Raw genomic sequence first — 27,750 nt, forward strand, 5'->3', positions numbered from 1 at the left:
AAAGCTGGACTTTCAGAGCCTATGCTGAGCCTGCAGCGATAATTGCCGAACAAAAAAAACTAACACCAAAACCAACCAAAACCTACTTTACGGATTTGGTCTGCTGTTATTACCCATGGAACACCATATTGCCATTTTCAAAGTAGTGCTTTTCAGAGCAGAACCCAGCTGTTCATCTCCTTTGACTTTACACTAACTGAAGTCCAAATCTTGAAGCATTCATTTGAGAGAATTTCACACAACTATAAGAGAGGTAGCTGTGTTAGTCTGTATCTTTGAGAACAACAAGAAGTCCTGTGGCACCTGTGGCACAACAAGAAGTCCTGTCCTGTGGCACAAAAGTGTTTGTTCCAAAAATATCTGTTAGTTTATAAGGTGCCACAGGACTTGTTCTCAGGCAAGTATAGTTACCTTCTTAGAAGGTGAAGCACAGAGCTAGCTTATTAAAAGACAAGTTATCTTTCCTGCTAGGCCTTTTCACAACTTAACTGCACCTGTAAATGAGGTTGGTGGAGCAAAAGGCTGGTCTGTAATTAAAGCACTGCATTGGGACTCAGAAGATCTAGATTTAACACGCAAATCTGTCACAGGCTTCCTGTGTGAGGTTGGATAACTCATGTAACCTCTCTGAACTTAAACTCATCATTTCTAAAATGGAGATAGTAGTGATCCCTTTCTCTTATAATTTCTGTTTTGTTTGTATGAGTGCAGATTCAGCAAGGCAGTTAGAGAATCCGATGGATGTCACAGGGACGACTTATGTAATTGAAGTTAAATAAATAGCACTCAAGAGGGATATAGAGCTACTCTATATCTAATAATTTATTAATACTGCACATTGACCTGGTTATTGGCACATTTACTGTGTGAACATATTGATTTAGTTTAACAGAGGGTTGTAAGGGAAACAATTCAGAAGTGAAACAATGGCAGAAGGTAAGACACACCTCAGCAAGCACTCAAAGGTTGTTATGGGACAATGACAGTGGCTCTGAGGAGTTTGGATCAACTTCCTTCTGAGCCTCCTAAACTGGTCATACACTGATGGCCACCCCCACTAAATTTTGCACTTGCTCTGAGTGCTACAGACCCTGGAGCTGGGGGTAAGGGAGTCATGGACTCAGCCACTTTTAAGCAAAGGAAAATACTACCTCTGCATGGCTGCTGCTGGTGTAATCAGGATGTTTTTCTGGCTGCGTGGTTGCAGCACCAATGAACTTTGACTCATCTGATACAGGCACATAGACAGAAGGATGGATGAGCCAAATTTCAAGGAGTGGCATTGCAACCTAATGCATTGGGTTGTGATGCCACTCAAATTTGAACCAGCCATCCCTCTGTCCACTGAAAACTTGACGTTTGGTATCAACAATTCATGCACTGCATGAGAAAGAGCTCTGTCACCCACTGATGGAGATACAGATCCCAGTGGATGGGCAAACAGGCACCAGAGCAGCATTCATAGGAAAGGGGGGGAGGCATATTTTTTCACATGAAACAGGAAACTGAAAACCACTGAACTATTGCATCATTTAGTTTTGCTTTCTGTTCTTGGTATGACAAACAACGCAATTAAAAAAAATTACTTTCCCTGTCAAAATGTTGCATTTATTGTCTCACCTCTCTCTTGGGTCCATCAACTGAGCTGAACTTAACATGCGTGTTTTGTTTGGCAACTTTTACACAGCAGCCCTATTGATAATTTCAATAATGCTCCCATCAGAACTCTGGGACTAGGGTTTATGACTTTATTTGTACAGTTGAGCACAAACATTTTTACTTGACAGGATACATGAATAGATCGTTATTTAATTTATTAATGATAAGATGAGACATTTAAAAGCAAAATGATGTTTGCAAACATTAGCACATTTTCCAGCATCCGGGGATAACTATTTTAGGGCTCAAATCTGTTTTTCTCTGAACACAAAGCATACCTTCATATGCCCAGCAAAACCCTCTCCTGCATATGCATGTGCGAGCACGGAAAAAGTGTTTCCCAAATATGAACCAATGTTGAGTATCAAATTCAAGGATTTCAATCTTCTATATAAAGTTACAGACTTTATCATACTCCAGCTTTTTTTAAGCCACCTACATGGATGGTACTGAAAGCACCCGCCTTAGGTGAGTAAATAAGATTAGGTCACTAGCTCAATATTTGCAGAATTCAAGGTATTTCCTGAAGTATGGATAAGGACATAGTGCCAACATGAGGACAACAATATTTATCTTTTTCAGTGTCACTGCTAGTGCACCACACTTGTACAGTTAATAGTCTTTTGTTCAGTCTAGGTTTAAATCTCATAAGCAAATGGGGCTCCCATCACTTCCTTTAGGAGACTATTCCACAGATCGAGAGATCTCACTGTCAGAAGGTTTGTTATATATTTAAATTGCCCCATTCCTATCTTCCTCCTATTACTCATACATTTCCCCCTTTCAACACTGCAGGATAATACCTCATCCTCCTTGGTGTTAATCCCCCTCCAAATGTTTACAGATTGCTATCATGATATTACTGAATGATTGCGTAGCTAAACTCTTTCACTATTTACCCATAAGTCAATATTTCTAGTCTCCAGATGATTGTTGCTATTGTTCTCTAAATTCCAAAGTCAGTGTTTTACTGGCAATGAAGTGCCTGAAGCTCAATACAATATTCCAGGTGCAACATACCTAAATTGTTACTTTCCTGTCCTGAGACTCCATGGCTCTGGGAATGCAAGCCAAATGTGCACTGACCTTTCCACTACTATCTTATAGCTAACACATCTGCTTGGCTCTCACTCCCAAGTCTCCATTTCCAACTTCCTGCTGCCTGCATTCTGTGAATATCTCTATTTGCATACTTATCCCACCAATATATTAGGTTTATTTTTTTTCTCCCCAAGTTGGATCTTAATATTATCTCCTGGCCTTGATTCTATTTGCCTTTTGTATGATTTTTTTTTTAACTCTTGGCTTTTGTAGCCTCTCTCAGTTTAGCACTCTTTCTTTAATGGATTCTCTACTCCTTCTCCCTGACAAGGCCTCAGTCCTGCAGCTGGATCTGCATGAGTGACCTTTGCATTTGCATCCTGAGGAGACCAATTAGCTTAAATGAAGTCAAAGACTTGACCTAATTCAGATCTTAGCAGTACCTGACTACAAAGTCCACCCTCCTCTTTAACTAACTACTTGGCTATTTATCATTATCTTTTGTTTATGGTCCTTCACTCCTTTCCTATCCACATGAAAATTTTCATACATGAGTGGATTTAGGTTCGTTTTGAGTGCAAGAAAGACATTGTAGCAAATACTTCATTAAAATCAAAATATATATTTCACTTCCTTCTTTTTTTCTCTGTCCTCTAATTCTCATTTTGTCATTCTGCCAAAAAAGCAACAATGGTTGACTGGCACATTGTCATCTAAGGCAATCACAGGTTGGTGTTATACTACTTACTTTTGAGTGTCCTTTTAAAAGCAACAAAAATAATGATACAAAACCAACACATAACATAATAATACAAATTAGATTAACAAGTTTCCCCTTGCATTCAATGAGGAAAAAAAACTAGAAAAGAGAAGCATGTTAGCATAAATTTCAAAACAGAACACAAAATACTTGCCAAGTGTCAAGTGCATTTATCTTAAATATCCCAAAGAATTCAAACACTGATAACTTGAAAATCCAGACACTGTAATATACTTAATATTGACCAATACAGTTAGCATATCAAATTACGACAACTGACAAAAGACAAAGGTTTCCTCTTTTTTCCCACCAGTCCCAGTCTCCTTGTCCAAGCACTTCCAGTTCCTCTTCCCTGACTCCTTGTCCAATCTGTCTTTCCCCTCTGCAGCTCCCTAACCTCCAGGCAACACCATGCAGTCTCGGCTCTTACTTGGACCCCTCTCTTGCTCCGCAGGTGTCTCAAGCACCTTTCTCATACCTCTTGTGCCCAGCAAGTCCCAGCTCTCACCCCTATACCCTGGCTCATCTGCAGATCTGTCTTCCCTCACCCTCCCACCATAGTTCCCATTCTGAGGGTTTGTTTACACTACAAAGTTTTGTCGAATTCAAAAACTGACAAAAGCAAAGTTGCCAAAGCATTTCACACTTGCCCTCTCTATTGACAGATCATGTCCACATTGAATGCCATCATCAACAACATGAGCAATGCACTGTGGTTATGTATCCCACACTGCCTGATGATATCAACTGGTTACGGATCCCACACTGCCTGATGATATCAACTAGGTGTGTGGGACTGCAGAACAGGATGCAGTGAAACTCGGGCCATGTAAAATACCATATCGGGTACTGCTTTGTGTCCCAGCCCTCCAGTGGCTTCTGGCTTTCTTTCATGCCAGTTTTCCAACTGCCATTCCTTGCTATACACTCCTACATCTGCAGTGCTCTGTTAGGTGTTGTGAGGACATCACACACGGCAGTGCAGCTAACCATGAAGTTACTGAAAGAGGAAGACTCGCAGGTGAATGACTTTCTATGGCTTACGGACAGTAGCAACTTAGCAGTACAGATCACATGCAGGTGTGGGATGACAAGCAGCAGCTACAGAACTTTAGGTAACATAAAGCAAATTTTCCGGAGCTGCATTTTGAACTGGCACCCAACCCGTGGTGAAAGGACACTAGAATGAGAGCGGCCCTCCCCAGCAGAAAAGTGTGTGGTAATTGCTATCTGGAAGCCAGATATCAGGGCTGTCAGAAGAGCCTGGAGACCTGCTTTTAACATCAGGGAGCTTCTTTGGAAGCACTTGGACAATGGGGGACACTAACAGGACTAGCACTTGGAGTAACAGGGAAATCCTCGGTCAGCTTAAGCTCAAAAAGGATGTGTATCAGAAGTGGAAACTTGGACAGACGACTAAGGAGGAGTATAACTATATGGCTGGAAATGCCAGGCAGTAATCAGGACAGCAAAAGCACAGTTGGAACTGCAGCTGTCAAAGGATGTGAAGGGTAACAAGACAGGTTTCTACAGGCATGTTACCAATAAGAGGGTTGTCAGGGAAGGTGTGGGGCAGTTAATGGATGAGAGAGGTAACATAGTGACAGATGATGAAAGAAAAGCTGAAGTACTCAATGATTTTTTTGCCTCAGTCTTCATAGACAAGGACAGCTCCCACACTACGGTGCCAGATAACACAATATGGGAAGGTGGAGGGCAGCCCCCAGCAGGGAAGGAACAAGTTAAGAGCTACTTAGAAAATCTAGATGTACACAAATCCATGGGTCTGGATTTAAGGCACCCAAGGGAATTGGCAGACATCATTGCTGAACCATTGGCAATTATCTTTGAAGACTCTTGGAGATCGGGAGAGATTCCAGCTGATTGGAAAAGGCCAAATGTAGTGTCCATCTTTAAAAAGGGAAAAAAGGACAATGCAGAGAACTATAGACTGAACAGCCTTACCTCAGTACCTGGGAAAATAATGGAAGGGATCCTCAAGGACTCCATTTTGGAGCACTTGGAAGAGATGAGAGTGATCAAAAGTAGTCAACATGGATTCACCAAGGGCAAGTCCTGCCTGAGCAATCTGATTAGCTTCTATGACGAGGTAACAGGCTCTGTGGGCATGGGGAAGTCAGTGGATGTGATATACCTTGACTTCAGCAAGGCTTTTGATACAGTCTCCCTTCTTCCTTTTTGCTGGAGCTGTGTTGCTGGGATGTCTGCCTTGAACCTCAAGGTATCTGCTACAAAGCACAATGCACAAAAGAGGGATTCTTAAATTCCAGCTCAGCACAGAAACCAGTGGTGCTGAAGCCATCATGGGCCAACAGCTCTGCAATGGTTCAAGCAGGGGAGCATATGGTATGACAGCCAGCCTCGGTCACCTGGAAAGATGCCATGAAACCTCTCCTCACTAAGCCAGCTGGCAGGAAATGGAATTTACAACTCCTGGGCCTTTCAAGTGGGACTTTCCTGGGGCTTCCAAGGGCAGATTGCTGTTTATCTGGCAGAGTTCAAAGCACTGGCCAGGGCAGCGGCATGGGGATTGTGAGACACCAACTGGAGGGAAATATAAGTGGAAAAGTGCTTTGTGAAGGGGTGTCACGTTAGTCAACAATAAAGGGAGGGGAAAAGAAAAAAAGAGTTCTTATAGAGGTTCAAGTTTTTTGTCAGTGAAAGTGGGAATTTTTCAATTGGGACAAAAGTTGTGTTGCAGTGTGTACACTTGCTGTTTTGTCACCAAAAAGAAGTTTTTGGCAACAAATCTTCGTAGTGTAAACACGGCCTTAGTCTCCTCGCTTAGCTAGTCCCTGACTCCTTGTCTAAACTCAGCCTCCTCCCTCCATCCACTAGTTGTCAGTCCATACGGCTTCATTTCTCTCTAGCTCTAAGCCCCAAACTCAGCTAGTTCCAATCTTTCCCCTGTTTCTAGTCAGGTCTTCCCCACTCCTCCAGCCTCCAATCCCCTATCCTTTTCCTGTTTCCCCAGGCTCCTTGCCTCAATATATTCCTACTGCCCATTCCCCCAAAGTCGAGCTCTTCTTCCCTGTGTACTTAAATCAGGAAGCTTCCTCTTCTATCCCACTGAGTCCAGCAGGGCAGGGGACACTGAAAGCACAAGAGAGACAGGCTTCATGCTCTGAGTTCCACCACCTGGACTCAGACCTATTTTGGCCCTGAGCAGTCAGAAGTTGCTATTGCATGGGAAGTCCCACTCAGGCATGGATGGATTCTTACAGGACCTGAACTGAGAAGCTCTACCAAATCTCTATTGAGCAGGAGCAAACTGATTTCTCAGAAACCTATAACTTGGTCATATTGAGGTGGATTTTTCACAAGGATGATAAAAAACATACCCGTGCCATAAAGGCCACCATCTGGCCACATTTCAAGACTCTGCTCCAAAGCACTGAGAGCTAAAGCTTTTCAAGGACAGAGTTACAGATTCTTTCAGCCTAGGCAAAATAATGTGTTTTTCCATAACTTCATTCTCAGAAGTGCCTGGATTGTTTAGGCACAAAATATTTTAAAAACAGCCTAAATCAAACACCCAACATAAAATTTCAGCCTAAGTAGCTAATGTTTGGCAAAGTTATAAGCAAGTGAAAGTAGTGTGTTAAAATAGGAAGTGTCAGATAACCATAATAAAAAGCGATGCTACCAATACTACCTATAATAGCAGCACTTTGTTATGAGTAGACTCATTTTTTCCACAGTAATATTACTCACTTGTGTAAAGTAGGGGTGGACTCTTAGGACAACGTGCTTTTGTTTGTGTGGCTATTTCACAGAACACCAGGAAAATAAACTACAAGCACTATGAGGCACAGGTAGTACCTCAAGGCACAGGTAGCTCAATTTTTGAATTCGACCAGATTTCAAAAAGGCCATGTTCCTTTACCTACTATTATTTACTGACTTACAATGGGGAAGTACAAATACAGGCAAACCCCGGTTATCCAATCGCCAGTTAACCAACACTCCATTTTATCCGACACCACCGGAGGAAGTGTGGAATGAAACAGACTGTTGGATAATCTCCCACAGCACAGCGCAGCTGGCAGTACGCCCTGGGCAGCTGGCAGCCCCACAGGGACATTCCCATGCAGGCTGGCTGGCTGGCTGGGGCTCCCCTCCCAAGCCAGGCATGGCTGTACGCCCAGGGAGGCACAGGCTACCAACCTAGGAGGCCGACCAGGGGAAATGGCACTGAGGCAGCCAGTAGCTCACTGGGGCTCTGTGCCCTGGAGCCAGCGGCAGCTGCCCACCCAAGGAACCAGCTCCAAGGAGCCAGCTCCAAGGAGCCGGCTGGGGCAGCCCACCCCTGGCCAGCTGGGGCTCCATGCCCTGGGGCCGGTGGCAGCTCTGCACCCCAGGCCCAGTGGTAGCTCTGCACTCCAGGGTTTGCATCGACTGATTGTTGGGGATCTGGCTGCAGGGAGGTGGCCTGAGGTCAGCAATAGTTTGGGTCCCAGGATCAGCCAAGGGCTCTGTGATCCAGGGTTGGCAGGGGCTGCCCACCTGGCACAACTGGGACTCCATGCCCCAGCCACCAGGGCTCTTCTCCCCGGGGCCAGCCGTGGCTCTGACCTGGGACCAGCGAGGTCTCAGCTCCCCAGAACTGGGGAGGGTTGTGAGCCTCGGGGAGGTGCTCTGTGGCAGCCGGCATCCTGCAGCCCACCCAGGGAGCCAGCTGCCATCATTCACTGCCATTTCAAAAGAAGACCGGAGAGTCCCCACTCCTCACCCCCACAGCTCCCTCTGCACCCCACCTAGCCAACATTTTCGGGTATCTGACCATCAGTCGGTCTCGCTTATGTTAAATAACTCAGGTTTTACTGTATTTTGACAAACTGTTGTTGAGTTACGTAAAACATTTGTTGTCCTTACAGAAATATGTGAGTGAGGGAGTTTGCCTGAGAAAATTCCCCAGTCCTCCTCCTCCTCCTTAATGTGCTAAGCATGCCTTTTTATGTTTCCCTTTAAAAGGAACAATTTGGCACAAATCCTGCCCCCCTTCCTGCAGCCACAAGACAGGCGGGCTGCAGTGCAATGGGTGCCGGTCCTTTAGATGCAAAGAATGCAGGGGCAGGATTGCAGGAATGCATATGGGCATCTGCACACACTGACAATCTGACACTGAACATGTGCTGTACCATACGAAAGCAGTGAGAACCATGGCAAGTGAGAACCATGTGTTGGCTGGAAATAGAATGAGGCACAGACCTGATGGCTATGTGACTACACCTATCCATGCCCATTCTATTTTTTGTGGGAAGGAACAAGGATGGAAATGGTGATAACAGTTGTGAAACGGCTACACAGCATCTTTCTTTGCCCCATGGGACTCCCCAGTGAGAGTCCAATTACGTAACATGTGCACTGGAATTAGCCTTTACCCTTCTCTGAACACAAGCAAGCAGGCAAGAATGTCTTACAGTGCAGCAAGCTGCTTTTATCTAGAAAATATCCAATATTTCACATTTCAATCTTCTCCTCTTCTCTTTTAATCTGCATATATCAAATCATTAGTACAATGAACGTGACTGAAAAATGACACACGGTGTAGAACTAAAGGTGAGATTTTGATTCTGTGATGATAAATTATATGAAATACTTATTAGGCCACAGTTGCTGTGCCTCTTGTCCTACTGCTCAAAATCATATGCCTGGTAAAATAGGTCAGTGCTGCATAACAACCCTCCTTCAGGGCTGACAGTGTCTGCATCAGCATACTGTGTCTTACAGAAACCACAGCAGCAAACTGTATGGAAAATTAATACTAATGTGGGAACAAATGACTGGCAACATTTTTATTAGGCAAGAAGAGCTGTAATAACAGATGGGAGGCAAATTGTAGGGGAAGGTACTGCAAGATGAGTCAGAAATGACTGCATGATTTTCCATGTCAAAGGTTCAGGTAACTTGAACACAATCCTTGGTTGATAAGTTCCTTATATTGTACAATACTGCTATTTGATTAAGGGCTTTGTCTTCCTCTTATCTGCCTCTGCAGATGTGGATCCCAGAGCATCTCTTCTTGCCTACAGAGGGATTCTACTCCCTTTTTTTGGTGGCATGCATCCTTTTCGGAAGCAAAGGCAATATCCATTCACTTCATGTACCAACCTCTATAGCCATATACAGCAATTGGGACCCTCAGAGTGATGTTAGGGGATGCATGTGAACATGATAAAGGCCAATCCACTGCAACATCACAGACAGGTTCTTACCGTGGATAAGCCTACAGTAGAAATGCTAGAGCATCACAGCAGAAGGTGTTCTGTTTCTGTAATAAATCCACCTCAAAAAGGCAGTTGCTAGGTTGACCGAAAAATTGTTCCATCAACCTGTCGAGTCTCTACACCAGGGCGTAGGTTGGTTTAGTTATGTTTCAAATGGTATAGGATTTTTCACAGCCCTAAGCAATGTAGTTAAGCTGATCTAATTGCATAGTGAAGGCCTGTCATTCTCTTGGGCAATATACTCAAAGGAGTCTGTCGTCTAATACACCATGCAGAAGAGAGCTCAGTGAGGGAGACAAGGAGACGACTACTGGGCAGCATGTGGCAGTTCATGGGAAAGAAGCATCCTTCACACCTCTTCAGACCCCACTGTTCAAAATAAACCACAATCGGAAACCTTCTCAAGTAACAGCAATGGGAGAGCCAGGCTTCATTGTGAGCTACTGGAGAACTGGATCGAGAGAGGAACTATCCATCCACCTGCTCACCATATCCACCAGTTTAATTTGGATTTACTAGAAGAGCTAGCAAAGAGAAAACGTTTCCATTTTTCAAGTATTGGGAACTAGTGTGAAATGAGCACCTGCCAAATTCAGTGCCTTGACTGTTAGCACCTATAGCAGGGATGAGGCCGATTTTTTGTGTCAGGGGCCACCAACCTACAGAAAATTCAGTCAGAGGGCCAAACACAAATGAGAAGCAAATAAGAAAAATGAAAGACAAACACTCACCTCACTCCCTCACTCATGACACTCAGGGTGCCAGCGTTCCCTTACATTCCAGCCCTGTGGGGGTGCAGGAGCACTGAGACTCAGGATTTCCTTCCCAGGCTGGTTTAACTCTTGGGCAGGCCCAGAACCAGTTGATTTTGTGGGGCCCTCATAGGCTCTAGGATGGGGCCAAAAATAAGGAGTTCGGTGTGTGGGAAGAGGCTGGAGTGGGGCTGGAAGCTGGGCAGGGTGCGGGAGGGGGCTGAAGACAATGGGTGGGATGTGGGCAGGAGGCTGGGTGCAAGAGAGGCAGGGGATTGTGACACCTAACCTGGCACAGTTCCCATTTGGTGGGTGAACACAGAAGGCTCTGCACTGCCCTGTGCTTGCAGACACTGCCTCCAACACTCCCATTAGCCATGATTCCTGACCAATGGGTGTAATGGGGGTGGAGCCTGAAGGCAAACGTTGGGAAAGACCTTCCCCATATTAGCTTCCCTGTTCTGCCATTCCCCCAGCTGGAAGGGGTAGGAGAAAGAAGAACAGCAGTGTGCAGAGCTGCTTCCTCCTCGGTTCTCTGCTGCTTCTCACTGTAGCAAGGAGCTGATGCTCATGCTCCAGCCACACGGGGTTCGGAGGGTAGGGGGGCGCTGAGGCTCAGAGACTTGCTGCAGGGCTGGGGCACTAGAGCCAGTTTGCCCTGCTGGTGGGGGAAAGTCATGAGCCTCACCACAGGCTGAATCAAGGCAAGCCAGGGCCAAATCCAATCCACATGATGTTGGTTTCCCATCTCTGACCTACTATAAGCTGTCTGGGACAAGAACAGTCTTTATATGTATTTTACACTAGCTAGTACAATGTGGTCCTGATCCTGACTGGGGTTTTGGGCAAATACCATCATGTGCACATTAACAGCACTGATATAACACTAATAAATTAGGACTAACAGCCAAACACACCTTGCCCTTTTGGAAGAGCAATAGCTGTAAGTCTGCAAAGAGAACATTTCAAAAATAAACATTTGCAGCAAAATGTAGTAAATTCAATTCATAAGCTGTTCAGGAAAAGAAAAATCGGCCAGTGGAAATCTGCTTCTGCCAAAATATATTGACACAGGAGTTCCTCAGGATGTTAAAACTTTACCTGCTGCTTTTGTGTAGATTGCAATGTTCCCATTAACCAGACCAGCAAACAAGTACTGTGACAGATATGTTAGGCTCATGACAGTTGATTTTTCGGGGGTGAAGAAGTGCTGAAGTCGGACTTTCTTTGAGCCTTGATGACTCTTGTAAATAGAAATGCTACCAAAAAAAAAAAAAAAAAAAGGAAAATGAACAAATGTAAATACCTCTTAATCACTTCTTATCATAAAGGTCACAAAATGCTTTACAGAAACACAAGTACTGGGAGAAAATAAAGATAAAAATGCTAAAAATGTACTTTAGGCCCAAACAATAAACTTCTTGATTTAGAGAGATTTCACCCCCACTGAGAGGCCTTCCTTCATAGGACCGTAGCTGTACCTCTCAAGGACCTGATTCAAAGCCCAATGAAGTCTTCTCATTGACTTCAGCGAGCTTTGGACCAGCCCTATTTGACAGAAGAAAGAAGAAAATAGTTCAGTACCAAAAATCAATTTACTTTTAAATTCTCTGTCACGTTTTCTATATTCTATCATGATGCCAGAAAGGATGTGTAAATAGGTAGATCTAACATGAACATGCAGATAACTAGTATGACTGTACATTATTGCTTTAAATTTAGAAAGCACATACTATTATTTTTATAGAAAGAGTAGTCCCTTACTTACACTAGCAGGAAGAAAACACACATTCTCTTTATTATACTCTCAATAGTTACATCCGCCAGCCTTTGCTTACCATATCAAAAAATCTCACAAATCTCATAAAAAAACTCACTTTTGTTTTCCTCCATGAATCAGACATGACCTAGTGAAAGGACTCAGCTCATACATAATAAACAACCTTGTGTTTTCTCTTTTTAGAATGACAAATTTGTCAAATCGTGCATAGTAAAAGGTAAACAATTCCTTCCTTCTTATGTTGCTAACAGCACTTTCAAACCCTCCTGATTATTTATATGATGGAATGATGGAATATCCCTAACAATTGTACTTGTGTTTTACAGAGATTATGTTATTTCAAGAAATTAACCCTTTTTCTTCAGAGGTATTTATTAGTTTTTCTAGTTTTTACCCATGTATGATAAGTTTTAAAAATGTTATCTGTATGTTAATTTGTATTACATGTATGTTGTTGCTGGGGTACGTGATAGCATCTTACGATAACTGACGGGTCCATTTACTCATAGGTATAAATGTAGTATGATTTTCGGAGGTACAGGTAGCAGTGAATAGACAATATTTCACTGTAGATGCATAAACCAAACAAATATGTAAGTGATATGCAATATATTGAATTTGACTATCACCTTCCTTCCTCCATGCCCAAGCAGACAGTAGGCACTTTTGAAGTTGTTGAAACCACATTTTCAGACTCAGGAGCCACATTTAATTCTTTCTGTTTGTCCTCCTCTGGAATGTAGACCATGCAGAGAATGCGTGATTCCACATTAAAGCACTCAATAACCTTGGGGTTGGAGTTTTGAAACGAGACAATTGCAATTTGGCCCATTTGATTAGTGCAACTGCCAATCTGAATTAGAGAGTGGTGAGAAAGTAAAAGATTAACATCCTTCCAAAAGGTTAACAGTTATCCATGATAAACACATGGCAAACTAATTAAGACAGCTTCCCACACTTAAAGCATTTAAAGGAGCTCTTCATTTAGCACACAAAAACATAATATATTTTAAATATATTTATATTGCAAAGGAATATTAGCTTCCTCAGCACACTTGTGTAGACTGTTCTGACCTTTCTTTTTTAAAAGGAAGGTTGTTATTTATCTTCTAAATAAGTTTATTATTTTGAGACTTGCATATATAGATAAGGAATGTAATACTAATAAAATGCATAACAGTTGTGTGATATGTCTTCTGTAACTAATAAGTTTTAGAAAGCTCTGCTTTAGTTTAATTATAAACATGGGAGCTGGAAATTTGAGGCCCAATATTTTCTGTAATTAGAGGGTCCAAAACAAATACAGTCCTCTAAGAGAAAGGATTATCAACTCCCCATGTTTTTAGGCATTCATTTCTATCCCTCTGGATTCAGGAGAAACTGGATCTTAAATCTCTCTCTGCACAAAGATCTAATATTGCCAGCTCTGCACTGTACACCAGTGTACATTAGAATGGTGGGCAGGCTGGAAGAGCTCCCCCTTAAGGGCAGAGAAAGAGATGCATACCTAGAAATAGTTAAACTAGTCATAAGGGAAGGAGAGAACATTCCAGTGTGGTATAAAGATTTTATTGGGATAAGTCTGACATGACTGTATTTACAGTTAGCAAAGTCACAAGTGAGTTACACATATCATCTCAAAACAAACCTCCAAAAAAGTGTATTTCCAGCTTTTGCTTCTGCTACTGGACAGTCCCCAACTATCATCTTCTAAAAATCACAATATAATTACGTAAGGAAAAGCTATTCAAATTGGCAGAGGTTTTTTTAAAAATCCATTAGCCATACTTTCTGGTGTGCAGGGGTGTCTTTGTAATTGGGATCATAGTATTCATGCCTGCTTAGTTTTATGTCTAAAGGACATAAAAACAGTCCAAATGGAATTGTTTTAGAATCCTTTTTTATGGAATGAATTATGATGTGTTGTAGTCATTTACTACATCATACGTAGTTTTACTGCAACTCATTTGAGATCAGCTGCATGACTCGCTTGTGGCTATGCTGAGTACTTGGTAATTTCTCTCTCTCTCTCTCTCTCTCTCTCTCTCTCTCTCACACACACACACACACACACACACACACACACACACACACACACACACACACACACACACACACACACACACACACACACACACACACACACACACACACACACAGAGAGAGAGCTTATGGGGACAAAAGGACAAATGTAATGGATCTCTTTTACAGAATTGAGTCACTCAGAATGTGGATGCATATCAAACCCATCTATTGTGGATTATTAAATTAAAATAAGTTAAGAAAGACTGAAAACCCACCCACTTAATGTTTGAAGACTAACTTACCCACAGGAAACCATGTTCCACGGAACAGGAATCTGTCTCAGTTTCACTGCAGAGGTAAGGGTCAGGATTGTAAGCAGCACATTCAATCTTGGAAAAAAAGAAAATTGATTGGCCTTTACAGTGAAGCAGAATCATCCACCCTTTCTGATGAAGGTTCCATTTCAACAAAGCATGTCCAGCACATGTTTAAATTTACCCTAATTCAGCAAAGGACTTTAGCATCATATTAAATGCTTTGCAAAATGGGAACCCTCATTAGTAGTAACCGATTTACATCCTCCGTTTAACACTCATGAGAGTTTAGATACACATTTTAAGAAGTGTTTAATTCAAACTAACATTTACACATATAACATCAAAGTCAGTTATATAAAATTGTATTTTTGAAGGCATTAAATAAGGACTTGTGCTTTTAAGTAGATAGGCTCCATCTGAAATGTTCACGACTGATCTTTCTATTTAGAGAACAACAGGAAGTCCTGTGGCACCTTAGATCCATCTGATGGAGCGGGTCTTTGCCCATGAAAGCTTATACTCCAAAATGTCTGTTAGTCTATAAGGTGTCACAGGACTTTTTCTTGTTCTTGAAGATACAGACTAACATGGATACCTCTCTAATACTTTCTGTTTAGTATATATAAAGTCATGGAGTTTGATGCCACTACAGAATGTGACAGGAAAAAATGAGATAACATTGAAGAATTTAAAAGTTAGGAAATCAGGCTATTTCAAAACTTATCAATACACAGCACTACCTACTCATGAAGGACAAGATCTTAGAAATGGGTGCATAAATCAGACACCTAAAAATCCTACCTTAGGTATGTGTACACATGGATTGATTTTAAAAAATGCAGAGAACGCAGCAACTCCCCCTGAAGTCAGTGCTTGTTGCTGGTTGCTCAGCACTTTTGAAAATAAGGTCATCTATTAGAGGTGTCCCCATCAGGATCTGTGAATTCTTTTCTCAAAGGCAAGCTTTATTATCTGCCTTCTCTGTCAAACGTATGTCTGTTCACTGGCAGTCCATTAAAAGAGTGCCACTGAAAGATCAAGAACAAAAAAAAACTGTCGAAGTCTAGATCAGCTCGTTGCTCAGTGACACGTGTTGAAATTGCAGACACCATTAAAACGTATTCCATTTGCTGTGATAGTCTCCTAGATTGTTGGAGACAGAAAAGGCATGTCAGGTTGGGACATCTCTTGGGCTGCTTGTTGCCCTTCTGTGTCACTGTTCATGATTTGGTCAAATCTGATGAAGTTTTTTATTACTAAAACAGCAGTAGTTAGGTCCTGATATGGCCAGAGTAGCAAATAAGGCCTTTGACAGGAAATCTGGCTTTAAAAGAACAGTAACACACATGTACTCTAAACCAGTATGTGCAGCACAGTGAAAGCTAATAAGCAGGTCAACCAGCTTTGGCACACAGTGTGGCATGAGGCTCCTGTGGCCTGACTCTATACTGGGGCACCACTCCCTCAAGCAAACAGCAAGTGGAGCCTTCCCAACTGCACAGAGACAGGATAAAAGCAAGGTGGTTCTGCCAAGAAGTAGTGACCAGACCTCTCCGCACTATTTTCAGGAGTAACGGCAAGCCAAGCTCTCTTGGGAGCAGTAGAAGTGGTGGTAGGAGAACCTTTCCTTGGGTGTGCTGTACTTTCCTCCTGTCAGTGGTGGCATTAGTAGAGCCCCCTGCAGTAGTGGGTCCTATCCTTCACACCCACTTTCAGACGCATAGAGAAAATGACATGTCACAGAGCTATTGTTTCAGGCTGTCTGCAGACTCAGGAAGACATCCGTGCACTTGTTGCACAAGGCCAGGTATGCACAAGGAGATAAAATTGAATTGTGTAGCTGGAGTAGACTTATTTAAAATCAATTTTTGTTGCCATCCACACAGCAGGAGGTCTACAGGAGAAACCTTCCTCCCAACTTCCCTTATTCCTTGTGACTGCAAGTACTGGGGTCAATGACAGCACTATGACAGTTCAATTTAGTGCATTCCCACCAGGAGCACTCAATTGAACCCAGGAAGATCAACTGCCGGTGTGTGGATCTTCCCATAAGTAGAGGTGTGCCCTAAGTTATGCTTTCAAGTTTTTATTTCCTACTGCAAGTGATAGAGAATCTCTTATTATTAAGCAGGTTGTGATTCTGTTGTACTCACATGATCCCAGCAGCTTGGGCCAAATTTACATTTTAATATTAAATGTATGGGCATTCAGTGGGCTTTGAGTAAAAAATGATTCAATATCTCTGTAGTCCAGCATTTTATGGGTCCCAAACATATATGGCCTTACTGGAGACTGGAAGTGAATTTTGTTGACTAAAAATTAAAAGGGACAATGTAAATATAACATCATGAGGTGGTTCATATTTAGTACCTCAATTATTTATAAAAAATATCCTTAGTTGAAAAGTAACAATTATATCTAACTTCCAGCCTTGCAGATTCACCTGAAAGGAAGAGTCAAGACTCTTTTCTCCTTATGGTTCATAATAATAATGAAGGTCAGCAGGCTTCTTTATTTAATTCATAATTATTTAAATTATTTAATCACTAATTCAGAAATCTCTATATGACTTTATTTTGTTAAAATTACGCCAGTAGTAGTAATGGTGCAAGCCCATTCTGTTCACCATGTTTATACCGTCATAACTGACTAACATCTAGTAAGAGCTTTGCTGATACACAGAGAGACACAATATCCAGCTCACTCAGGGTGTGTCTACATAGCAAAACTACTTTTTCAAAATAATTCTGAAATAGTGGATGGCTTATTTTGAATTTTTTAAACATCATTTGTGACAAAGTCCCTTGTCAGCCTCTGTGGGTCCCTGCACTTCCTGGCGGATTTGTGCTGCCTCAGAGACTCAAGGAGGCCCCCCTTTTGCCCAGACCCTTCCAAAGGCAGGGGTCTCCGCTTAGCGAGCCATCCTCATCATAGGGAGCTCCAGTACAGGGAGAATAATACCAGTCCCTTTGCAGGCCCGCGCCTGCTCCAGTAAAGTGATCCCTCGGGGGAAGGGTGAGGGGAGTCCAGACCCATCCTCTACCCTGGACTCCGGCCCAGGGTCCCTATGAGAACAAGAGGCAACCGGCAGGACCTTTACCCCTGCCCCAAAGTAGTAGCCTCACCCTGGGCCACTTCACCCACCACTTTCCCGTGGTACCTTTTTGCTGCGCTCCTGCTCCTCTGGTGCACCTCCCAAAACCTTGCCCCCTGCTACCAGATGGGGAGCCTTTTATAGGGAGCACAGGGCCTATCTGACCAATGAGGGCTGATACGTAATAAGGCCTCAGCTGCCTGGCCTAATTGGGCCTATTCAGGGAACAAGAATACATTAGCCCACCAGCCAGCATACGTTCCTTCTAGAAGGCTCCTGCAGCTACCAGGCAGCAGTCTGCCACACATTCTACAAGGGTGTTTCAAAATAGGGGCTGTATAGATAGGGGTTATTTCAAAATAAACTATTCTGGAATAGCTTATTCTGAAATAATGCTGCTGTGTAGACATGGCCCCAGAATGCTTCCAGGAACTCTAATCCAAAATAGGTCCTATTGTGTGTGCACGCACTTTTTTGAAATAAGTTTTGCTTATTCTGGGGATTCCCTTTAGTGTGGACGCATTATTCTGGTATGTCTTATTTTGAAATAACAACTCTGGAATAAGCTACTCTGGAATAATTCTGTAGTGTAGACATACCCTCACTCTTGGCCATTTTGGCTTTGAAATGAAAATAGGAGTGAAAAGCAGCATATGTTTATTTTAGTCACTAAAATCAGCATCAGATGACTAGGAACAGAATTCAGATAAGATCCACCGAGGACAAGTACTACTTTTTATGGCTTTTTAGAAATAAAATTGCACCTTCACATAAGAACCAGGTACCCTGGGACATACTAGCAGAAGCAAGACTGACTCAAATGAAACATATCCCTAAGCTGGGACTGTACGTTATAACCTTAGCAGTGAGTATCTGTGTTACTTAAGATCACAACACTACTCACCTTAAATTCCTGTTGTTTGGCCACCGTTACTGGCATGTGTCTAACAAGGAGAGGATGCTTTTCTTTTTTGATCTGATTCCCATCATCTTCCAAACAGAACCACCCCAGGATGTTTTCCTCTGCTGTAATGGCAAAAAGTAAATATATCCCACAGTGCTTTCACTTAATAGTTACTAACATCTCACTAAAAATATAGCTAAAACAAACTGATCTAGTGCAATTTCAATTTTTTAATCCCAGAAACCTGTGATTTATGAAAGAATAATATTTGTTATTACATATGTATTGGGGGGGTAGGTGACACCTGTAAAATAACCCACTAATGTTTAAATTAGAATGAAATATGTATTACTCTTTAATTTCATTCTACACAACAAATCAGTCAGAACTCTTAGGCTCTGTTGACAAAACCTGCAAAGCCTCCACATTCCCAAGGTATTCCGTCAGCAGCAAATCAAAACATGGCACTTCTGTCATCAGTGTTCTGCTGCTTCCCCATGAGGCGTGATTCTGTTGACAGAAAGCCATTCTGGACATTCTGGGGCATGTCCTTCTGTCGACAAACAGGGCTTCCAGGACATCAGGCAGCCCTACCCGCTGTGCTTCCAGCTGGTTGTTCTGTCGACAGAGCAGATCGCTCTTTCAACCTGCTTGGCAGTCTGGTCACGATCTGTCAATAGAAGTTTCGTCTGCAAATATTGACAGGAACTTCGGTTGACAGATCGCTAGCTAATACATAATATACTTTGTTACTATTGGACTTGATTATGGGTGTCTTGCTGAGAGGTATGAATTTATAGATAAAATCCTTAAAAAAAAAAAAAAAAAGAATAAGAATTTAAAAATGCCATCAGATCTCTCTCAGTTGCTGGCAGATCTGAGCAGCACATTTCTTCCTTATTTCTGCCAAAATAAAATACTTCTTATAATTACATACCATTTCTATATTAAGAGTCTATTACATTCTAAGCCTATTTTCTTCCTCACTCGTAACTCCCCAACATGTTGCTTTTGGGCTAGAATTCGCCATTCCCTCTGGGTGAATTATTTTTTGCAAAGTCTAAAGAAAATTTGTTGAGATTTTTTTAAATTATGTTAACTTGAAAAAGGACATATTCACTTTAAAAAAAAACATTATTTTTGTACTTGGATAACACAGAGATTAGATTTTTAAATGTGAGAGACTTTCAGGTTTCCACACAAGTGGTTGTCAATTTTCATAAGAACATAAAAGCAGCTATACTGGGTCAGACAAAAGGCCCATCAAGCCCAGTATCCTGTCTTCTGACAGTGGTCAATGCCACATGTTCCAGAGGAAGTGAACAGAACAGGTAATCATGGAGTAATCCCTCTCCTGTTATCCATTTCCAGCCTCTGATAAACAGAGGCTAGGGACATCATTCCTACCCATCCTAGATAATAAATATTGATAGACTTAACCTCCATGAATTTATCTAGTTAGTTTTTGAGTCCTGATAAAGTCTTGGTCTTCACAACATCCTCTGTCAAGGAGTTCCACAGGCTGACTGTGCACTATGTGAAGAAAAACCTCCTTTCATTTGTTTTAAACCTGTTACCCATTAATTTCATTTGGTGACCCTTAGTTCTCATGTTATGGGAACAAGTAAATACATTTTCCTTATTTACTTTCTCCATACCTGTTATGATATATAGACCCATATCATTCACACCCCTCCCTTAGTCTCCTATTTTCTAAGATGAAAAGTCCCAGCCTATTTAATCTCTCTTCATATGGCACTTGTTCCAAACCCCTAACCATTTTGGTTGCCCTTTTCTGGACCTTTTTCAATGTCAAGATATTTTTTTTGAGATGAGGTGACCACATCTATATACAGTATTCAAGATGTGAGCACACCATAGGTTTATATAGAGGCAACAAGGTATTCTTCGTCTTATTTTCTATTCCATTTTTAATGATTCTTAACATTCTGTTTGCTTATTTGACTGCTGCAGCACATTGAGAGGATATTTGCAGAGAACTATCCACAATGACTCCAATATCTCTCCACATCATTTTGTATGTATAGTTGGAATTATTCTTTATAATGTGCATTATTTTGAATTTATCAGTATTAAAATTCACTTGCCATTTTGTTGCCCAAACATCTAGTTTTGTGAGATCCTTTTGAAGCTCTTCCAAGTCTGCTTTGTTCTTAACTATCACGGGCAGTTAAGCATCATCTGCAAATTCCACCCGTCTCCAGATCATTCATAAATATGTTAAATAGGACAGGTCCCAATACAGATCCTTGGGGCACACCAATAGTTACCTCTCTCCATCTCAAGTTGGTAAAAATTACCTCTAACTATTTTAGCATATGGTGCTAATTACAAGTCCCCTCTCTCTTTTAAAGCATCTTTTGTGATATGTGGTATCTTGATTTCCAAATTCTACAAGAAGTCGTCCCATAAATAATCTTCAAACACACAGTGGCTGTTTCTACAGTACAAAAATAACTTCAAAGTTGCTTACTTCGAAGTATAAATTCGAAGTAAGCAACTTCAAAGTTGAGCATCTATACACACCCGATTTCAAAGTTAAACTTCAAAGTAGGGCACTACTCCATTCCTGGGGAACGGAGTAAGGACTTCAAAGTTAACTTCAAAGTAAGGGAAAATGTGTGTAGACTCTCTGCTGACTACTTAGGTGTAGTGCCTAACTTCGAAATTAATTTGAAGTTAGCTTCTAGTATAGATGCACCTAGTATGTTGTAACCTAAAACTATCTAGAGAAAGAATGAACATTCTCCCAACTTGATACAGTGCTTCAAGCAGCTTAAGGCAACTAAGTCTTACCGAGAGCAAGTTTAGCCATTTGTAAATTGTTGATCCAAGATTGTTTGATAGCAGGAGTAAACGTATTAAACACTGCAGGAAAGAAAGTTGGCCGCCCAGACCTGTGAGACATTAAATAAATAATCACTTTTCCATCTCTAACATGAAATGAAGCTTCTCGATCTAACAAGTGTAAGATGCAGGGCAAGAAATGCTGAGGAACACAATGAGCTCTTACTCCTTTCTCATGCATATGCACGCTTAGGCCTGGTCTATACTAGGGATTAAAGTTGATCCCAGATTCACAATTCTAGCCATGCCATTTGCATAGGTAGAATAGATGTATCAGGACTGACTTTCTTCCCTGGTATAGGTTGGGCCTCTTCGGGCTCACATTGATGTTCCTTACTCTATGTGTCAGCGTGGAGTACCAGGGTTGATGGCCAAGCCCAGAGAGATCGATTTTGCTTCACACACACTGCAAAATCGATCCCCGGAAGATCGATTGCAGCGCACCAACCCTCCACCCCTCAAATAAGTATAGACATACCCATGGAAAGTATTAGATTTAAAATGTCTACTGACTTGTCCAGCTTCCCTGGAAGCTGCAGCTGAATTCTGCAGCGGTCTGCTGCTCTGATTTCATCTTCTTTCTTCAATATAAGTTTTTGTAAACCTGATGCCCAGTCATTAGCAACAGATTTGTTTAAATTCTGCAAGATTAAAAGAAAAGATGTCCACATACAACACTAACATTTTTCCTTCAGCTAACTAAGCCACTAGACATGGATGAAATATTGACAATGAACAAATTATTCTTGACACATTAACCTTTTTTTCCTCTCTGCATACATTGAGCTTGAATAATTTACACATTTGTTAATGCTATTCAAAATGATTCAACAAATGTTGATGTCAACATGTTTCATCCAACCTTCAAAGAGTTCATTGCAAGTATAGCTGGGTGAACACAGCAGAACATATTCAAAATCATCTGAAGGAATAAAAAGTATGAATTTGCTTCAGCCATAATCAGGACCCTTTCTCTCATTTTAGTGAATATTTATATGAGATAATCTTTTGTTTGGTAAACTTTTGGTGGAAAAAGAAAGAGTTCACAACCTACTGTAAATACTGCATTTGCTCAAATATTCAAACCAGAGGTACTTGTTTAACCATCTTCCAAGCTCTTTGTGGGGCTGGAATTTGTCCAGTTAGGTAGCAGAGACAATCCTATGTGATTTAGGTGATCATTCACCTTGCCAGAGTATATCACATTCACTCAAAGTAATCATGATGGTGAGTAGTCCATCATCAACTAAAGTTGATGAATTTCAAATAACTAAGAAATGTATATAAATCAAAGTTTCTATCACAAAGAGAGAGAGAGAGGCCTTCTTCTTCAAATAAATATGAATGTTTGCCCTTCACTACCTGCAGGTCAGACTTAAGTATTTAACACTGAAAATTGGTGCTCCTTTAATTGGATACATAGGTAGCATGGTATTTGATGCTCCTGACCTCAAGTCTGAACATTCATAACAATGCTCAATACTACTTATAAATATTTTGCAATAGTCACTTAGAAAGCATTGTTTCCTTGAAAATTCCAAACAGTATATTTGCAATGCTTTCTACACCGGCGAGGTTATCCCAATTTCTGCAATATTTTATGATTTATTTAATGCTCTGAACCTGGAGACATTATGTGAGAATCTCAGCTTTCATTCATCAAAATATTAAGTTTCTGGCCCCCCAATGGTACAGAGAAATGCTAGGAGTTGTGGCCCAAGTACATACTGAAGGCTCTAAAACCAGAAGATTACTAAAATAATTGCAAAAGTAAATGAGTTTTAAAATAACTTCATGATTTTGCAGGCCTGACAAAATTTTTAAATATTCAGAGTTAGCAATAGTAAAACATTTTGCTGTAATATATGTGAAAAGAGCACAAATCATAGTGTACCTCGTAAGCAAAAAAATCCAGAAACATGGTCATGATTAATTTTTTTACAGTATTCACTCACCTTGAACACAACAACACACAAAAACCAAAAACTAAAACAAAACAACCTAGAACTAGGTGTTTTGGGTGGGTGTTAGGATCCTTAGGCTATGTCTAGATTAGCCCCCAACTTTGAAGGGGGCATGGTAATTAGCGTGTAGGGAGATTACTAATGAAGTGCTGCGGTGCACATGCAGAACTTCATTAAGCTAAATCTCCCCTGCGGCAACTTCGAAGTGTGAAACTTCAAAGTGCCAGCTTGCATGTAGCCACAGATCAGCCATGGTACTTCAAAGTGCCCGCACTACTCCAAAGTCCCTTCGAGGAGTAAAGAGACTTCAAAGTAGCACGGGCACCTCTAAGTACCCGTGGCTGATCTGTGGCTACACACAAGCCGGCACTTTGAAGTTTCACACTTCAAAGTTGCCACAGGGGAGATTTAGTCTAATGAAGTGCTGCATATGCACTGCAGCACTTCATGAGTAATCTCACTACACCCTAATTACTATGCCCCCTTCGAAGGTTGGGGCTAGTCTAGACACAGCCTTAGTTAAAGCAAAAGTGTTAAACAATCTTCCCAAAGCTATATGGTCTAATCCTAAGAAAACATTTTTATTAAGAATTGAGATGTAATTCGGTATCCAGATACACTTAACTGCAATGGGGCAAATGCAGACACTTTTTAACCACCCACGCACAAAAAACTGCAGAGTAAAGCAAGATTAGAAAGTCTGCTGTAATCTATCTATAACACTAAATATTTAACAGTAAATCAATTACTGAAGTTAAAAAAGATTATATGCTCTCCAGGGAGAACTAAAGAGTGCCATTCAGAGCTCTCAGGAAGGAGTGATTGATTCTGCAGCTCTAGAACAGGAAGCATATTTTGAAAATAAGTCAGGATTTGGTTGTTACCTGATAGTTTCCTTTAAGACTGCCTATCAGTTGACTAATTTGACTGACTATATTCAAATCATGTAAAAGATTCTGCAAGTCATGGTACAGTTGTCCTGGTCCCATATAAAGTTTGTCTGAAATAGATAAAAATGTGTGTTATATACAATAATAGATACAATAAATATATCTAGTTCTGTAGCCAAAGAAAAGCATCCCTGAAAGATGAAGGTGAGAAGCTGATAATATGTAATCCTATATGCAGGCCAGGATAATTGGGCTTTGCTCCTTCTCATACACAAAAAATAGTGACCTGATATGTAGACACACCGAGGATGGGATTCACAAGGGGCTTGTCTACACCATCACCTTCCTTCAAAAGAAGGATGGTAATTAGGGTGTTGGGAGTTCACTAATGAAGTGCTGCCGTGCATAGGCAGCACTTCATTAAGCAAATTTCCCCCCGCAGCAACTTCGAAGTTTTAAACTTCAAAGTACCGGCACGTGTCTAGTGGCGGCTCACCCACCGGTACTTCGAAGTGCCAGGGCAGCTTCTAAGTTCCTTTACTCCTCAAAATTTTGAAGAGTAAAGGGACTTCAAAGTTGCCCCTCGCACTTCGAAGTACCAGCGGGTGAGCCACGGCTAGACACGTGTTGGTACTTTGAAGTTTAAAAGTTCAAAGTTGCCGCGGGGAGGAATTTGCTTAATGAAGTGCTGCCTATGCATGGCAGCACTTCATTAGTGAACTCCCAACACCCTAATTACCATCCTTCCTTCGAAGGAAGGTGGAAGTGTAGACAAGCCAAAGGACAAGGGGGACTTAGGTGCTCCAATGCCCACACACACAATGTCCACTCCACAGATGTGGTAAAACTGCCAAGGTGTAAAAAATAACAAAATAAAACAAGCCTGAGTAAATACGCAGAGAGTTCCAATTCAGTCTTCTTCACTTATGCACAACAGGTCTCAGGTAACACCTGATCAGGATTCATCAGTGAATTTGGTTTGCCGGATGAATCATTAGCTTCCCCAGCCCAGGCTGGGTACTGATGCGGAGCACGAAGTGAACACTGATCCAAGCCCTCATTCCAGTGACTTAACTTCAGAGTGCGCTAGAGTGAGCAACCACAAGAACTGCCTGGCACTTTGGTTAAATACAATAAATATAATTAGATATATGAATATAACTTCTCTGAACAACAAGCTATATCATCTCTTTCTCCACACATATTACGTGGCCTCAGTTGTAATTATTTTATTAAACATACATTTATTATTTAATGTATTTTTATTATCTATTAATTTAACCATAGGTGTTGTCTGACATCTTAGAAATATAAAACACAAGCCTCAAGTAGATAACTATGGATTTAAGTGTGCAACAGGCTTTTAAGTTGAATTCCATGATTAGACTGACAGACCACCCAGTGTTAGCCTAAGGCACTACACTGTGTTAAAACATTTAAATTTATTTTCTTGCTTAATGATTTTCTGTGACAAACTAATTTATTAGAGATTTTTGTGTAACGCCTTTGAGCATCAAATAAGGAATGAGTTGCATAATGAAAGAATGGATGTAACTTCCGTCCAGTGTTCTTTTGCTCGGGCTGCATGTTAATGAAAGTACAAAATTGCCTTTCTTAATCTCACATGTAACTCAGCAAGATCTACACTAAGAGGCAAAATTGATGTAAGATATGCAACTCCAGCTATGAGGGGTCCTCTGGCACCTTATAGACTAACAGAAATGTAGGAGCACAAGCTTTCGTGGGCAAAGACCCACCTCATCAGATGCAGGACCTGCATCTTGTAACTATGAGGAGTACCAGGATTGATGGGGGCGCCCTGAGCATTTAATTTAGTGTGGTCCTATGGGGCACACGAAATCCAACCCTGGCAGACTGACTGCCAGCACATCAACCTGGCATTAAGCATAGACAAGCCCTCAGTGTGTAAGAAAGAGGGTTTAATGTATTACTTAAAAGGCAAACAAGTGATTTCCAAATAGAAAATGAGAAGAGGAAGATATGTATCTGAAATTATCCTTTCACGATTTGCTTTGTACATGACAAATAACTGAATTAATGCATTTCAACTCCCACTATCTCGGCTTCCAGGAAAAATAGCCTTTGAAAATTCTTAATGGTTCTTTCCTCATCTCTTCTTTTGTCTTTCTATTCTCTTTGTCTGCGTCTACACAGACAGCCACTGTCGACAAAGGTCACTGTTGACAGAGAATCCTCAGCAGTATGTATGTCAACAGATCACATCTACACCTAAAAGTGGCTCCAATGAGCAAGCCACTCTGTCAACAGAGAGCAGCCAGACTTGCCTGGTTCTCTCTTGACAGAATAGCTGAATGGAAGCTCTGCAAACAGGGCTATCTGGGGAACTGGAAGCCCTCTCTGTTGACAGAAGTGTCTACATGGGCACTCTGTTGACAAAACACTGTCAACAGAGGTGTTATACCTGAAGGGGGGAGAGGTATAACACCGTTGGCTGAACAGCTGAGTTTTGTCGACAAACTCTCGACAAAGCACTTTAGCCATGGAGACACTCAGCAGCCATTTCTACATGGGCCACTTCCTTCAGAAATGGAATGCTAATACACAGAGCGAAAGATGCTAATGAGGCATGGATGCAAATTCCCCGTGCCTCATTAGCATAATGTCACGTGATTTGGAGTCTGGAAATTTTTTGGGAAGAAGGGGCCTCCGGAAGGAGGACTTCCTTCCGGAAGCCCCCACAGGGCTGCACTTCTACACGGTGTTTTGGAGTCTGGAAGAACGGTCTTCCGGACTTCAAATTACATGATGTTAATGCATCTGTGCCTCATTAAAATTGTTCGCTCTGTGTATTAGCATTTCGGAAGTGGCCTGTATAGAAACGGCCAGCGAGTTTTGTTGACAAAAGCCCAGATTTGTCGACAGTGACTGACCGTGTAGACGTAGCGTTACAGTTTGGCTAATTTATGTCCACAGCAGTCATCATTTTTATTAAGGGGTAGAGTATGCCATTCTTATTAGAACGGTAAAAGCCTGGTTATCAGGTATTCGGATAACCAGCACATTTAGTTAACCAGCGTATCCAGCTAGGGCTACTGCCATGGGGCCAGCTACACATTGCCTGGCTGGGAATGGGGCGGGAGTAGAGTGAGGCCAGCTACTGGCCCCAGCTCTACCAACTGGCACATTTTATTATCCAGCATCCCCTTGGGATACCAGATAATAAAGCTTTTACTGTACATAGTTGCTGATTTCAGTGGGCGACTCACAAAGTAAAGTACAATGCAATGTGAATAACAGACTAGCAAACTCTAACCCCAAACACTGAGAATGTGCTGAATGCTACACAAAACGAGACACCCCCCGCCCCTGCCCCACTTACGCTCTACAGACTGATGGCATAAAATGAATTTTAGCTTATTCCCAGGTAGTCAGTAATTTAGGTGAAAAATTGGTGATGGATCAC

At 41.6% G+C, this 27,750-nt stretch overlaps 1 protein-coding gene across 3 annotated transcripts in view; it reads right to left on the reverse strand.

The window, feature by feature from the left end:
* The window catches only part of ARHGEF10 (Rho guanine nucleotide exchange factor 10), a 183,655-nt gene that overhangs the window by 36,248 nt on the left and 119,657 nt on the right, over nt 1-27,750 (reverse strand). For all 3 annotated transcript variants that reach the window (XM_074991190.1, XM_074991189.1, XM_074991191.1), the window contains 7 exons: nt 24,300-24,415; nt 21,965-22,092; nt 21,401-21,501; nt 18,584-18,705; nt 14,571-14,657; nt 12,873-13,096; nt 11,565-11,722 (listed from right to left, as the gene is read on the reverse strand). In XM_074991190.1, coding sequence (XP_074847291.1) covers nt 11,565-11,722; nt 12,873-13,096; nt 14,571-14,657; nt 18,584-18,705; nt 21,401-21,501; nt 21,965-22,092; nt 24,300-24,415 — 936 coding nt within the window. The remainder of the gene's footprint in view (nt 1-11,564; nt 11,723-12,872; nt 13,097-14,570; nt 14,658-18,583; nt 18,706-21,400; nt 21,502-21,964; nt 22,093-24,299; nt 24,416-27,750) is intronic.

The sequence above is a fragment of the Carettochelys insculpta genome, chromosome 3 (assembly GCF_033958435.1).
Source record: "Carettochelys insculpta isolate YL-2023 chromosome 3, ASM3395843v1, whole genome shotgun sequence".
NCBI lineage: Eukaryota > Metazoa > Chordata > Testudines > Carettochelyidae > Carettochelys > Carettochelys insculpta.